General features: G+C 47.0%; 1 protein-coding gene across 2 annotated transcripts in view; it reads left to right on the plus strand.

Moving 5' to 3' along the window:
- LOC147108583 (pleckstrin homology domain-containing family G member 4B-like) overlaps positions 1-16,317 on the plus strand; it is a 204,408-nt gene that overhangs the window by 156,550 nt on the left and 31,541 nt on the right. For both annotated transcript variants that reach the window (XM_086005270.1, XM_086005271.1), the window contains exons 18-19: positions 4,946-5,116; positions 7,341-7,518. In XM_086005270.1, coding sequence (XP_085861396.1) covers positions 4,946-5,116; positions 7,341-7,518 — 349 coding nt within the window. The remainder of the gene's footprint in view (positions 1-4,945; positions 5,117-7,340; positions 7,519-16,317) is intronic.

Here is a 16,317-nt window from a genome sequence, read left to right on the forward strand (position 1 = left end):
AAATCATTCCGCTAGCATCAGCGGCGTGGGGTTTAGATGATCTTTCAGGACAGTAACAATCTCATCGAACGTCTTATCCGCCGGTTCATCTGGTGATAACAGGTGTTTCAATTGCCCGTATGTCTTCGCACCCATTAAATTTAATAATGTTAGAGCTTTATCTTGGTCACGAATTTTATTGGCCTTACAATAATTTTTTACTCTTTCAACATATATGGCCCAATCTTCGAGGTCACTATCAAAGGTGCTAATATTCCCGTGTTTAGGCATTGTAGATTTGCAATTTCTCAGATTTTATTTTCTTTACTTGTTATCAAAGATGGTGGCTTCCCGCTCTTGCCGTCGTCCTCCGCCCACAAAATGGCGGTTTTCCCGCGCTTGGCGGTCTTCACCCATCCCCCGACGCCGTCTCCCTTCAGCCCCCGAGTGCGGCCCTTATCTCCGCCGCGATCGCCCGAGTGCGGCCCTTATCAGCGGATGCGATCGCTGGATCGCGAAGTGGCTCCCGACCGAAGCGGCTCTCGGCCCTTATCTTCTGTGCGATCGATAGCCCGCGCTGTGCACCGCGGCTCTCGCACCTTGAGCTTCTGCAGCCGCCGCGCCTTTCAGTCCGAGTGTGGCCCTTATCTTTGGTCCCGATCGCTGGCCCGCGCTGCGCCTCGCACTTGAAGGCGGCCCGGCCTTATCTCCGATCGCGATCGATGGCCCTTATCTGCTCCGACTTCCCCAGCCCTGTCTTTGCAGCCTACGCTGCACGGCTTACCCCACCACCTAGGTTGAACAAGGAAACTGCAGAAAGACTTCTGTCAGTCGCTGGAAGCTGTCAGGATGGCTGCTGCACTCCAGTGCTCAGTCGCTGATGGAGGCTTCAGAGTCCTAAGCCTGTCGCTTCTAGTGGGGTGGTGAGATTTGAAACCTCTCTTCAACTGCCGCAGGGTAAGAATCTGACTCGTCGCCAGTGTTAAGTATGTGTATTGTATTGAACAATTAACACAAAAACTTAAACGTATGACTCAAACAGGTCTTTACTGGTTGGAGGTAGGGACTACACATAGATCTTTACTTCATGCCCACAGGCGGGAACTGAGGGGAGATCAGTACCCACAGTACTATTTATACCCCTATGGCCAGGAGTGGTACTGCATATCACTACGCCCTACAAGTAGTGCAGTCCTGTCCATAGGTTCAAAGTAGCACACATATTACATACACAACAGTCAGCACTTCTTTTGGGAATTCATCACGGCCACAGTCTCGCAAGCCATCCTAGGGGCGGATTTTCTGTGTGCCAACAGCCTCCTCATCGATGTCCGGCACCGCCGGCTGATCAACACGGCCACCTTCCACTCGATTCCGTGCTACCACGGGACCTCCGTTTCGCGCTCTATTGCCTGTGCTTTCCCTCCTCCAGATGACTTCACGCGGCTCCTCGGGGAGTTTCCGGAGCTGACAAGGCCCACTTTCTCTTCTTCGGCAACGAAGCATGGTGTTGAATATCATATCACCACTACTGGCTCCCCGGTTTATGCGCGGGCTAGAAGGCTCGAACCCGGCAAGCTTGCGGCTGCGAAGGCGGAGTTCGACACGATGGAGCGGCTCGGGATCATTCGGCGATCCAATAGTCCCTGGTCCTCGCCTCTCCACATTGTGCCGAAACCAGGCGGCGGCTGGCGGCCATGCGGTGACTACCGACGCCTGAACGATGCCACCACTCCGGATCGGTACCCGATTCCGCATACCCAGGATTTCTCGGCCCATTTAGCGGGAAATTCTACCTTCTCTAAAGTCGACCACGTCCGTGGATGTCACCAGGTTCCCGTGCACCCACAAGACGTCCCGAAAACCGCAGTCATCACCCCTTTTGGCCTCTTTGAGTTCCTGCGGATGCCATTTGGCTTAAAGAATGCAGCACAGGTGTTCCAGCGTTTAATGGACTCCGTTCTTCGAGACCTACCGCTTCATCTTCGTCTACCTTGACGACATTCTCATCGCCAGTGCCAGCAAGGAGGAACACATCTCCCATTTGCGTTCCCTCTTTACGTGCCTCAGCCAGCATGGTTTAATCATCAACCCGGCCAAGTGTCAGTTCGGCCTGCAACAGATCGATTTCTTGGGACACCGCATAACATCGGACGGCGCCGTCCCCTTAATGATGAAGGTGGAAGCAGCTACCTCTTTCCCGCGGCCCCCGACAGTCAAGGCCTTGCAGGAGTTCCTGGGGATGGTCAACTTCTACCACCGTTTTGTCCCCAAGGCGGCTCAACTTATGCAACCTTTGTTCGGGGCCCTCAAGGGCAAGTACGGTAAGGATCCAATCAGCTGGACAGCCGAGATGGTCCAGGCATTTGGCAACACCAAGAGCACTTTGGCCAACGCAACCATGCTGGCGCACCCACTTCCAGGTGCCAGCATCGCCCTTACCACTGACGCGTCAGACTACGCCATCGGTGCAGTGCAAGAACAATGGGTCAACGGCACGTGGCAACCGCTGGCGTTTTTCAGCCGTCAACTACGGAAAAATGAAAAAAAATACAGCACCTTCGATCGGGAGCTACTGGCCCTTTACCTCGCCATTCGGCATTTTCGGTTCTTACTGGAAGGGCATCCCTTCACGGCTTTTGTCGACCACAAACCCCTTACGTTTGCCATGGCTCAGACCGCCGAACCATGGTCCGCTCGTCAACAATGTCACTTGACGTTCATTTCTGAATTTATCACGGGCATTCAACATGTGTCTGGTAAGGACAACCTGGTGGCGGATTGCCTCTCCCGTGCGACGGTCCACGTGGTGCACCTAGGGATCGACTACGCCCTCATGGCTGCAGATCAGGCCTCGGACTCTGAGGTCCAATCATACAGAACCGTTCCCTCTAGCTTCCAAGCGACCAACGTCACTTTCCAGGCCGCGGGCGCCACGCTCCTTTGCGACGTCTGCATGGGCTTTCCACGACCTATCGTGCCTGTCGCATGGCGTCGGAAGGTTTTTGATGCCATATACGGGTTGTCGCACCCTGGGATGAAGGCTTCACAACGGCTTATGTCGTCGAAGTTCATCTGGAATGGTATGCACCTCGATGTCTGTGACTGGGCTAATACCTGCGTCGTCTGCCAGAAGGCCAAAGTCCAGCGTCATGTTAAAGCTCCAGTGGCTGCGTTCGCTGTTCCGGAGCATTGTTTCGACCACGTGCATGTGGACCTTGTGGGGCCGCTTCCGCCTTCTCAGGGTTATACTCATCTCCTCACCATGGTGGACCGCACCACTAGGTGGCCAGAGGCAATTCCTTTGGTTTCCACCACTTCGGCAGACGTCGCTAGAGCTTTCATCTCCTGTTGGGTTGCCCATTTCGGGGTACCGGCGGACATCTCTTCTGACCGCAGGCCGCAATTTTCCTCGGAGCTTTGGAATGCTGTGGCTCAGGGGCTCGGCACCAAACTTCATCGCACCACTGCCTATCATCCACAGGCGAACGGCCTTTGCGAGCGATTCCACAGGTCGCTTAAAGCCTCTCTTCGGGCCTGTCTTCAAGGTGCAGGATGGGTGGACAGACTTCCATGGGTCCTTTTGGGTCTTCGTACGGCGCCCAAAGATGACCTGCAATTGTCCTCAGCTGAACTCGTCTATGGCCAGCCGCTCCAAGTACCAGGGGATTTCCTCCCTTCTCCCACAGAGCCATGGTCCACCTCCCAGCAACTCATTCGCCACCAGGAAGCGGCCAGATGCTTCGCTCCGGTGCCTACATCAAATCACGGTTTGCAGAACTCCTACGTGCCACTGGAACTGAAGAATGCGGAGTATGTATTCATCCGCCACGACGCTCACCGGGATCCGCTCAAGCCCCCTTACACTGGCCCTTTCCGCGTCATCGAACCAGGCGACAAATCCTTTTCGGTCGACGTTGGAGGGAAGCCGGATCACATCTCGGTGGACCGATTGAAGCCGGCTCACCTGGACCACCCTGTTGTAGTCGCTCAACCACCCAAACGTGGTCGACCGCCCGCAGCCGCCGCACCCAGATCAACCAAAGCCGCCCGCCAACTCGACCGCGCTCGCCGCACCTGCTCAGCCACGACCGACTGCCAACTCGACCACCGGTCATCAACTTCCTCTTCCAGGGTATCGAAGTCGATCAGACAGACTTGTCAGACCTCCTCCTTGTCTTACTTTTTCTGTTAAAGACAATTCTGGGGGGGGCGCATGTGGTGGAGCCACCAAAGGACTCAGAGCGGTTGTACATAATTCCTTTAACAGCAATGTAGTTACTGTCTGTGCCTGTACCTTTAATTACACTGTTTGACTGTACAATGTCTAGTTACCTTTACAGCGCGGTTTCAACGTGATGACGTCATGCCGTTAGTCACGTGATGCCCCAATGGTGGGAAGAACGTGATGACGTCATGACGTCAGTCTTCTGACCAGGGGATCAGTCCTCGTGGAGCCCTCAAGGAGAGCAGACATGTAGTTGATGTATCCCAGCAGTTTCCAGTGAAAACCTTTGTTCCATTAAAGTTCATTGTTTTAATTGTCTGAGTCGAACTCAGTCTTTTCGATAGGAACCTCCGTTCCCACAATCTGTTAGTTTCTGTACCACACCAGAGACTGCACATAGTCATTGATCCAGAGGAAGTTCCAATGAATTTCTTTTAGCATTTAAACTTAAATGTTGATAACATGATATCATGGCAGCACCGATCACATCTTTATATATTTCAAACTTGCTAGAAGTCATTTTACCACATGATTGTGCCATTTTGAAATCGCACCACGCTATCAATTTTACATTTTATCCAAATTTTAAAATTGTTGATTCAGTACAAGAGCAAATTGAAGAAGAAATACTGCAGACTATACAATGAAATGGCCTCCCTTTTATGCTTTAAGTTAATCAATTTCTGAAGCAAAGCACAGAGGAACTCAGAGTGCTAATGAGAAGCATCTTGTTCCTAGGTGAACCTGAAGGAGCAGGGCCAATTGTTACGTCAAGATGAATTTGCCGTATGGTATGGACGAAAGAAATGGTATAGACACATCTTCCTCTTTGAGGATCTTATACTCTTCAGCAAGACCAAAAAAACAGAAGGAAGCAATGATATCTACATTTACAAGCAGTCCTTTAAGGTACAGTAAACATTTTCTAGTTTTTACAATTTTCTCCTCTATTCTTTGCTATAGGGGTGAGACAGACTTTATATAACCTGTCTAGAGTCCGAGACATGTTATATAACTAGAACATATAGGCAGCTTGTTCAATACATTAGCATGAAAGCCTGAATTAGCAAGCTACAGTTATGATGTTAGTAGCAATACTACTAATCTCATGCTTATCTATTCCTGTATGCAACCTATTCTCCCTGCAAGAACTGTAGAGTGTCTAGGGCTGGGACTTTAAAGAATTTCTGTCTGAAATAAAGCCATTTTGATTAAGAGGTTAATTTATTTTTAAAGAATGTAAATAAATTGCATTTATTGGCGGGTCTTACTTGCCTTTTCACACGAGAAGTTGAATGATATGTTTTATAGCATGTACTGCAGATTATATTATTCTTTTGCTAAGATAGACAGATTTTTGCAAGATAAGGGAGTGAAGGGTTATGGGGAGCGGGCAGTGAAGTGACTTTGAGCCCAAGATCAGCCATGATCTTATTGAATGGCGGAGTAGGCTCGAGGGGCCAAGTGGCCTATTCCTGCTCCTATTTCTGATGTTCTTATGTAACCATTGCAACTTAAGTTTAATTGCTGTTAAGTAAACATAGATTGAGATCAATCAACGTTTAACTGCAGTCTGGAAGGTGCCTGTTAGTTTCAGGCATTAGGTCAATCATTGGCTTTCTCAATTTTTAAAGATTGTTTTGCATCTGTAACAAAGTGGTGTGTGACATCTGCAGTCTGATGGACCTGCGCTACACAAAATAGCATGCATTAGCAGATCTTCCATACATTGCTCATAATAACACATATAACTTGCAGTGTAATAACATGAAATATGCAAAGTATTCTTCTTCTACGTGAAACTGTGTCCCTTAAAGGCCACAAGTTTTATTGTTAAGCAAACATAGGCCCAGGTCAGTCAGGGTTTAATTGTTTTATTACTCAGGGAATGTTGCAGGTTGGAATATATTTGTCAGTCTCAGGTTGCAGGACAGAAAAGTCTAAAGCTGTTATGTATCTGTAACAAAGCATGACATCTGAATTCTACCTGCACACGTATAGATGAAAAGGTTTTTAGTGTATTAATTTGTATATATACATGTGTGTTTCTTTCAATTTCTGCCTCCATTTGAACTGGAAATGATGCAGCAGATTCCAATCCAATCCCAATTGAGGACTATTTTTAACCCAAACTAAAATTCTTTAAAAAAATCACTTTCCTCTCCCTCTCTCTTTCCAGTGAGAAATAGCAATGGAAGGCTATTAGGAGTCAGGACTATCCTATCCTTCATAGCATAACTTCAAAAAACACAGTGTACGGTGATACCATACTGCTAATAGAGCTTTATAATGCGACACATGCTGTGGTGTCTGGAAGCAGGCAATTTATGTCAGTTTGAACAAACTGCTACGGTGATGTAATGACTATTAAAGATAATTTTAGGAGGAAACGTGGAATACTTCTTGCACCTGTTACCACAGCATGTGAATTAAGTGCACTGATTTTGACTCTACTGTGAATCATTATAGTGCAGTCCAGTCACAACTTGGATCAGATCAAATCCCTGTTTGCATCGCTCTTTCTGCTTAGCAAAATGAAGTACATATTAGGGCTCCAACGCCCTGTATCCTAATTAAATGCAGCTACATACAACAGGAATATTTATTAACTAGCAGGTGTCCTGCACCATTGCTCATTTGTAGCCTGGAGCACAGTTGTGATGTTCAGCTGCTAAGAGAGTGTTTTGCCCAACCTGACCTCTGCTCATACTGTCTGTGGGGGAATGGTCTAACTATGGAAATCTGAGGCCAATTAGAGAACTATTGTAGCTGCTTCTAAATGTCTGGCTCCAGGTCCAAAGGACCCAGCATGAAATAACAGCCATTATTTTGAGAAAAGATTGTTTTGCATTTGTAAAAAAAAATGACCCTTTGAAATACAATGCCTTGACGGCGATTTTGGGTGTGTGGTAGATGTGTGCTAGATGCAAGACTTTCCTACATATTTTACATCAGGAATATGTAATATTATGTTAGATCTATACAGATGCTGTTTCTGTTTCAAAGATGGGCACTAATGCCATGAGCTTCCAAGGGATTAAGACTTGCAAAGCAAACTAAAATCCACTGCTGTGTGATTGACTTAATTAATGTTGGTCTATTGTGCGTTATGTCTTATTATTTTACATTTCAGACTTCTGAAATCGGAATGACACACAACTCTGGTGAAAGTGGGCTGCGTTTTGAAATTTGGTTCAGAAGACAGAAATCCCAGGATACTTATATCTTGCATGCTCCAACGCCTGAGATAAAACAAGCATGGATAGATGACTTGGAGAAGATACTATGGAACCAAGCTGTGAGAAACAGGGGTCAGTAAATTAAAAAGAATTAATAGATAAGTAGGAGAATGCTGCAAGGCCTGTAATAATCTTGGGCTTAAGCTCAAACTCTCCTATTTATATTAATTTTATTTGTATTGCTGTGTGCTTTGTTTCTCTATACCATTGTAAAATGTTTGTTTGATACTTTGGTGATTTCTTGAATGCATTTTGTTGTGATGTCATTGAGCACAAGATACATGCTTTTTTGGTTATCGATAGCAAGATGTCAGTCACATGACTGGTCGAAGAAAATTACTCGTTTAGTCTCTTGCATATATTTAAAACAATGTGTAGAGGGCCAGCATGGTGTCTACAATTCCTGTTTCAGTATTCACAACCTTTACCATTATTCTTAACAAGTTATACTCTGAAAATCATAGATAGTAAATGTCTGGAGGAAAACAGAATATTTCTTAAATGGTGAGAAACTATTAAATGTTGGTGTTGAGAGAGATTTAGGTGTCCTCGTACAGGAAACACAGAAAGTTAGCATGCAGGTACAGCAAGCAATTAGGAAGGCAAATGGCATGTTAGCCTTTATTGCAAGGAGGTTGGAGTACAACAGTAAGGAAGTCTTACTACAATTGTACAGGGCTTTGGTGAGACCACACCTGTAGTACTGTGCCCAGTTTTGGTCTCCTTTCTGAGAAAGGACATACATGCCTTAGAGGCAGTGCAACAAAGGTTCACTTATTAATCCCTGGGATGAGAGGGTTGTCCTATAAGGAGAGATTGAGTAGATTGAGCCTATACTCTCTAGAGTTTAGAAGAATGAGAGGTGATCTCATTGAAACATTTAAGGTTCTGAGGGGAATTGACAGGGTAGATACTGAGAGGTTGTTTCCCCAGGCTGCAGAGCCTAGAACTAGGGGGTATAGTCTCAGGATAAGGGGTCAGCCATTTAAGACTGAGATGAGGAGGAATTTCTTCACTCAGAGGGTTGTGAATCTTTGGAATTTTCTACCCCAAAGGGCTGTGGATGCTGAGTCGTTGAGTATATTCAAGGCTGAGATAGATAGATTTTTAGGGCTCGATTTTGTCAATGGGGGGCTTTTGGAGGCGGGACTCCCACTTTTTGGGTTGTAGTCCCGCCTCCATCGACTTGTGGCCAACCCACGCTACTTTCCCTTGATTGACCTTGTTAAGCCCGCCCAGCGGGCTTAGCAGGCCAATTAAGGGACACCTGGTAACAACAGAAAATGCTGGAAAAACTCAGCAGGCCAGGCAACATCCGTGGAGAGAAAATAGAGTCGACGTTTCGGGTCTAACCCTTTTTCAAAACTGGAAAGGAAATGAAATAGATCGAAAGGCAGGGCTGGGAGAGAACAAAAGAAGTGAAGAGACATTAAGAGGTATTCAAAATGAGACGAGATGGTGATAGGACTAGTGGAGACAAAAAACGGCTCTAGATTAGGTGTGAAATGTTCTGGCAGAATGAGAGACAGTTGCCATGTGGGAGAGAAAAAAAAAGGGGGGGGGGAAAGGCCCAAAACAAAGATGTGGATAAAATATAAGTAAAAATGTAATGGAGGCCGAGGTTATGATCTGAAATTGTTGAACTCGATGTTGAGTCCGGAAGGCTGTAAAGTGCCTAATCAGAAGATGAGGTGCTGTTCCTCGAGTTTATGTTGAGCTTCCGTGGAACAATGCAAGAGCCCGAGTACAGTGAGGTCTGAGTGGGAATGGGGCGGTGAATTAAAGTGCCACTCAGACCTCACTGTACTCGGGCTCTTGCATTGTTCCATGGAAGCTCAACGTAACCTCGAGGAACAGCACCTCATCTTCCGATTAGGCACTTTACAGCCTTCCGGACTCAACATCGAGTTCAACAATTTCAGATCATAACCTTCGGCCCCCATTACATTTTTGCTTATATTTTATCCACATCTTTGTTTTGGGCCTTTTCCCCCCCACTTTTTTTTTTCTCTCCCACATGGCAACTGTCTCCCATTCTGCCAGAACATTTCACACCTAATCTAGAGCCGTCTTTTGCCTCCACTAGTCCTATCACCATCTCGTCTCATTTTGAATACCTCTTAATGTCTCTTCACTTCTTTTGTTCTCTCCCAGCCCTGCCTTTCGATCTATTTCATTTCCTTTCCAGTTCTGAAAAAGGGTTAGACCCGAAACGTCGACTCTATTTTCTCTCCACGGATGTTGCCTGGCCTGCTGAGTTTTTCCAGCATTTTCTGTTGTTATTTCGGATTTCCAGCATCTGCAGTATTTTGCTAAGGGACACCTGATTACTGGTGATGTCAGCGATTGACATTTCATCTGTCAAGAGCTTTTGACAGATGAAAAATCAGCATTTGACGGCTCTGTGAAGCTGTCAAACACTGACAATCTGTCTTCTAACTTGAGTCCTTCTACTCAGACTCAGTTAGAGAGCTCTCCAGACCAGAAAGCAGAGGCTGCAGCTTCTGACAGTTCAGTGGCCATTCTGCTTTCTGTGCCGGTGAGCTCAGGGACTCCCGAGAACTGAAGGAAGGAAGCCTGCAGGAGAAAGTAAAGGTAAGTAAAACTTATTAAAACACTTTACACTCACCTCGCACACTTACCTCTGCACACATGCACCCATCACTCACCTGCACAATGGACATCTCTGTTGTGTCTGTACCTTTCTACCTAGACACAATTAGGACTCAGAACCCAGAGATTCAAACATGAGGTACTTTATTCAAAAGGAAGGTTCTGGAGAGAACAGAACAAAGAGAACAAAAAACCCAACCAAGAGAACAAACCCAACCATTTATCTGCTGTGACAGCGCCACCGCAGATGGGAGGAGAACACATAATACATAATATATTCCTCCCCTCTTATATGAAATGTCCACATTATTCCTCAACAGGTAAGTTACTTTCAATGCACTCACTAACCAAGGGTAGAGGTAGACTGCCTCAAACCCTGACTTTACCCTGGGGTTTATTCTGCCCCAGTCTTGTGGGTAAGTCGCTAAGCCTACAGATCCAAGCGTCTTGGAGGCCGCCGCTCTCTGACATGATACCGGCGGTCATCGCTGGCTTCCACAGCAGTAGGCATTGACACAGGCCTAGATAGAGAAGGTGCCTGTGTCAGTCGAAAGTCAGGAGTTTGCACAGGTGGAACAGTCTCTTTGACTTCCTGTGTTGGAGAAGAGCACTGTGGCAAAGGATGCTGGTTTGCGGTATCATCCGGAAACAGTTCAGGCCAACCAGCCGTTGGAGCCTCTGTGGCTGTCTCTGCTCCTAGCAACAGTTGATCAGTGTGTCTTCTCCAGACGATGTCCTCAGCAGTCTCAACCGTGTAAGACACAGGGCCCGTCTGCGCGATCACCGTAGCAGGAACCCATTTCGGTCCAGTGTTGTAGTTTCGAGCTAGGACGTGCTCTCCAGGATGAAACCGTCTCTCCTTGGCTCTTTTCTCTCTCCTTTCAACTTGAGCTTGTTGTTGACGTTGGACAACCTGCTCTGCCCTTGGAGGTTTGAGTAAGTCAAAACTTGTCCGCAACTGCCTCTTCATCATGAGCGAAGCGGGGGAAGTTTTGGTTGTGGCATGCGGCTCGTTGCTGTAGGACAACAGGAAGCTGTTCAGACGTTGGTGGTTTGAGCCCTGACCTTGCGATGCCTTCAAGGCATGCTTCAAAGTTTGCACGAACCTTTCTGCCAGGTCGTTAGTAGAGGGATGATAGGGCGCAGACATGATGTGTTGGACACCATTCACTTGCAGGAAGGTTGCAAACTCCTGCGATACAAATTGTGGACCGTTGTCACTTACGAGTTGTTCCGGTGAGCCATAACGGCTGAACATCTCACCAAGTTTCTCAATTGTTTTCTCTGCCATGATAGACCTCATCACAGCGACCTCCGGCCACTTGCTACGAGCGTCCACAACCACCATAAACATCTTCTCTTCGAAAGGACCGGCGAAGTCCACATGTACTCGCTGCCACACTTCTTCAGGCCAATCCGAGGGGTGTAGGGTTGCCAGCTGGGGAACATGTTTTGGCTTTCTCCTCAATATTTCCATCGAGACCTGGCCACCAGAAGTAGCTTCTTGCCATTTCCTTCATCCGAACCATCCCACTGTGGCCTGTATGAAGTTGTTGCAGTACAGGTTCCCTCAGAGGTGGCGGAATGATGACACTGCGTCCCCAGAGAAGACAACCTGCCTAGACGGAGAGCTCATTTCTTTTTGAAATGTAAGGTTTCAAACTAGGAGAATCTCCTATAGCTCTCCCTCGAATGACATCGTCCATTACCTCAGACAGGACTGGATCGTTGCGGGTGTACCTTCGCACCTGAACTGCAGTGACAGGTGCTCCTTCCACTTGTCTAAAGTAGAAGATGTCTATCTGACGAGGCTCTGGGGGAGTAACAGGCAAGGGCAGCCTCGAGAGACCATCTGCATTGCCATGCAAGTCTGATTTGCGATATTTGATGTCGTATGTGTGTCCTGACAACAGTAAAGCCCACCTTTGCATCCTGCTTGCAGCAAGAGACGGAATTCCGGTGTGGGGCCCGAAGATTGAAGTCAATGGACAGTGGTCCGTCAGGAGTGTGAACCTTCTCCCAAACAGGTACTGATTAAATTTTCGAATTCCAAAAACGATTCCCAAGGCCTCGCGCTCAATCTGTGCATAGTTACTCTCGGCCTTGTTCAAGGTGCGTGATGCAAAGGCGATAGGTTTCTCTTCACCAGAAGGCATGATGTGGGATATGACTGCTCCCACACCATATGGTGATGCATCACATGCTAGCTGCATGGGTAGCTTTGGGTCGAAGTGTGTCAGGACCTCCGACTTCAGCAATGCTTTCTTTGCTTGGACGAAAGCTTCGTTGCACAGTTCAGTCCATTTCCATGTTTTGCCTTGACATAGCAACTGATGTAGCGGCTTCAGCAATGTTGCTAAGTCTGGAATAAACTTTCCATAGTAGTTAAGTAGCCCCAGGAATGAACGTAACTGGCTCACATTCTGGGGTGCTGGGGCCTCCATGATCGCCTTGACCTTTGACGGTGCCTTATGCAGGCCAGTAGCATCAATCACATGCCCCAGGTACTCAACTGAAGACTGAAATAATTCACATTTGTCCTTATGAACTCTGAGTCCGTACTCTTTCAGTCGCTGTAGTTTCGCATCCAAGTTCAGAAGATGATCCTCCTCATTTGTCCCAGTGACAAGGATGTCGTCCAGGTAGCACTGGACTCCTGGCAGTCCACTCAAAATCTGATCCATTGCCCTTTGGAATAGAGCAGGGGCCGACGTAATTCCAAACGGAAGGCGGCAGTACCTGTATAGCCCCTTGTGTGTCACAATTGTCAGCAACTCCTTTGATTTGTCATCGACATGCATTTGTTGATAAGCCTGGCATAAGTCTATTTTGCTGAACTTTTGCCCTCCGGCCAGGCCCGTAAAAAGATCACCATTGAGGGGAAGAGGGTACTGTTCCGCAGATAGCACCGGGTTAATAGTCACTTTAAAATCCCCACAGATTCGAATAGATCCATCCTTTTTCAGGACAGGAACAATGGGTGTGGCCCATTTGCTCACGCTCACAAGCTCCAGGACTCCATTCTCGACTAAGGCCTCCAAGTTAGCCTCAACTTTTGGCCTAATTGCATAGGGTACAGGTCGGGCCTTGTGAAACTTCGGCTTGCTGTCAGTTTTAATGTTCAGTCTCACGCTGATTTTTTTAATGCTCCCAAGTTCACCATTGAAGAGTTCTGCATGTTTGTTTAAAACTGCAGTCAGACCTGACTCCCCTTTTGACATCATGCGGACTGCAGGCCAGTCCAGGGTGATTTTCTCTAGCCACGCACGTCCCAGTAGAGATGGGTAATTTCCCTTTACCACATATAGTGGCAATTTCGCAGTCTGTCCATTCAATTTAACTGTCACCTCAATGGCGCCTCTCATGGCCACAGGTTCGCCGGTATACGTCTTTAGCACAATGTTTGTTGGCTGAAGGGTAAGATGCTTTAGCATTTTGTTGTAGACAGTGTCTGAAACAAGGGACACAGCCGCGCCTGTGTCCACCTCCATCCGCACTGATTGTCCTTCCACCAGTGGTGACACCCAGTAGCCATTTGGACCACCTGCAACCGTTAGTATGTACTCCTCTTCCTCCTCAGAGATGTCGCTCCCCTCTGTTTTGCTTGTTCCATCATACTGCACTGAATGAACACTCTTTTTCTTCTCTTGTTCAAATACAGACATTTTGCTTTCATGCTTCCCAGCTCTGTCTGTTCTTTTTTTTACCTCTACAGGCACGTTCAATGTGACCCTTTTTGCCACAATTTTGGCATTCCAGCTCCATACACCAGCAGTCATTAGCGTGATGGCCCATTTTCCCACAATGGTAACATGTGTCGTTCCGCGCACCTTTAGGCTCAGATGACACCTTGTGAACTCTCCCTGTTGAACTAAACTGGTGAGCCTCCTTTTCCGCCATCTCCATGGAGACACTAACTTCAATGGCCTTTTCAAGAGTAAGGTTGTCCTCAGTAAGAAGGCACTTCTGTGTGGCTGCACTTTGCAGACCACACACAAGTCTGTCTCTAATGGTGCCATTCAGCACCTCCTTGAACTCGCAGTGTTCTGACAACCTTTTTAAAGCAGCAACAAACATAGTCACTGTTTCCCCCTCCTCTTGATTCCGTTTGTGAAATCTAAATCTCTCAGCAATAACCAGAGGTTTCGGTGAAAAATGTGCTCCAAGAATTTCCACTAGTTGTTTATATGTTTTAGTTCCTGGCTTAACTGGTTGTACAAGGCTGCGCAGTAAGTTGAATGTCTTTGCTCCCAGTATACTCAAAAAGGTAGGCACGACCTTATCATTTGCCACTGCATTCGCCAAAACAAAATAGCCAAAACGTTCCATATAAGCACTCCATTGCTCCACATTTTCATCAAAATCACCGATGTTTCCGAATATAGTAACCATCTCAGGTTTCAAATTTTAATTTCTGTTTACTCACTGCACCTGTCTCTGTTCCGAGTGTTTTGCAGTCAAAAACAAGAAAGTTCCCACAACGCAGATTCATCCGATCCTCGTCGCCACTTTGGTGTGTCTGTACCTTTCTACCTAGACACAATTAGGACTCAGAACCCAGAGATTCAAACATGAGGTACTTTATTCAAAAGGAAGGTTCTGGAGAGAACAGAACAAAGAGAACAAAAAACCCAACCAAGAGAACAAACCCAACCATTTATCTGCTGTGACAGCACCACCACAGGTGGGAGGAGAACACATAATACAAAACAATCTCGACCCCTCCAACCCCTGCAAACCGACGGTCCGCCTCGCTAACTTGGCGTGGTTCAGAGCCATCGGACAGCCCACACTTCAGGGTTAAAAATAGGGATTAGGCAAAAAACTGCCTGTTAACTACTTGTTAACAGGCAGTTAATTGGTACTAATCCCCTTCCCGCCTCGGGGAGGCGGCTCCCAGCACAGGTCGGGTACCCGCCTCCTGGGACATTGGCACGGAGGCGGGTTGGGGGCGGGATAGGTTCCTGCCCCCCGATTCTGCAATTTTCCCAGCACTCCTGCCTCCAAACCCGCCTCCTCAGGGCTTGGAAAATCGAGCCCTTAGACTCTAGGGGAATCAAGGGATATGGGGATCGGGCGGGAAAGTGGAGTTGAGGTCAAAGATCAGCCATGATCTCATTGAATGGTGGAGCAGGCTCGAGGGGCAGTATGGCCGATTCCTGCTCCTAATTCTTATGTTCTTAAAAAATAGGATACTGAAACAACCACACAAGACTCCTATTTCATTTGCATGAAGTAGTGATATGATAAAGGAACATTGTCACTTTAAGTGGCTCTTAGAAAGCATTGTGTCTTGTGCTCTTTGTGGTGACATGGTAATCTGAATGATCTCTAACAGCACTTTGAAACCTTTGAATTCTTTTTAACAATTTTTGTCTGTACTTAGCCCTTTTCATCCTCTACGCAAAAAGGCAGATTGTTGCCCTTGACTTTGTGAAGTGGTTCCCAGAGCTTACTGAGCCTGCTGTCTAATCTGATACATCAGCTTTCCATGGGTTTCTTTTCATCCCTGATTTTCATCACTCCACCAGTGGTGGCCGTGCCTTCAGCTGCCTAGGCCCTAAGCTCTGGAGTTCCCTCCCTAAACCTCTCCGCCTCTCCTCCTTTAAGTCTCTCCTTAAAACCTACTTCTTTGATCAAGCTTTTGCTCACCTGTCCTAATATCTCCTTTGGCTCATTGTCAGGTTGTGTCTGATAATGCTCCTGTGAAGCGCCGTGGGATGTTTTACTGGGTTAAAGACGCTATATAAATGCAAGTTGTTGCTGCTGTAGTGTTAGTCTGTTCCTTCAGGGGGAGGCTTTGAATGCTCTTTATAATTTGTTTAATAGAGCTCCATTGATGGCTCAGTTTGTTAACTTGGATCTGGCTGGCTTAACTAGGCAGTGGGGATTCAACAGTTAGCCTCAGGGTCTCATGGACAGAGGGCGGGGAGAATCAGCCAAGTTGTCAATTTTAATTGCAACCTAGTGAAGTCAACTGGACGTGCTGATGTGGCGATGCCAGGGGCGTTACAGGATTAAATTTGGTCATGATACTGCCATGATCAAATGAGCTGTTGACACTCACTGCCCAGGCTCATGTGAGGAATAGTCAGTGGGTGAGGTACAGGAGGATTGCCAGGGACTGAGACTGTACTCAGCATAAGTCAATAGAAGAGCAATAAGGGAAGCAAGTTTTTGATTTTTCCATAATTGCGCTGACAGTATGAACTGACCGCTCAAGCACAGGATTCAGTCAGCCCTCAAAATATTTAAATA

This window comes from Somniosus microcephalus, chromosome 13 (genome assembly GCF_052327205.1).
Source record: "Somniosus microcephalus isolate GS21.2 chromosome 13, FLI_Smic_1.0, whole genome shotgun sequence".
NCBI classification, from domain to species: domain Eukaryota; kingdom Metazoa; phylum Chordata; class Chondrichthyes; order Squaliformes; family Somniosidae; genus Somniosus; species Somniosus microcephalus.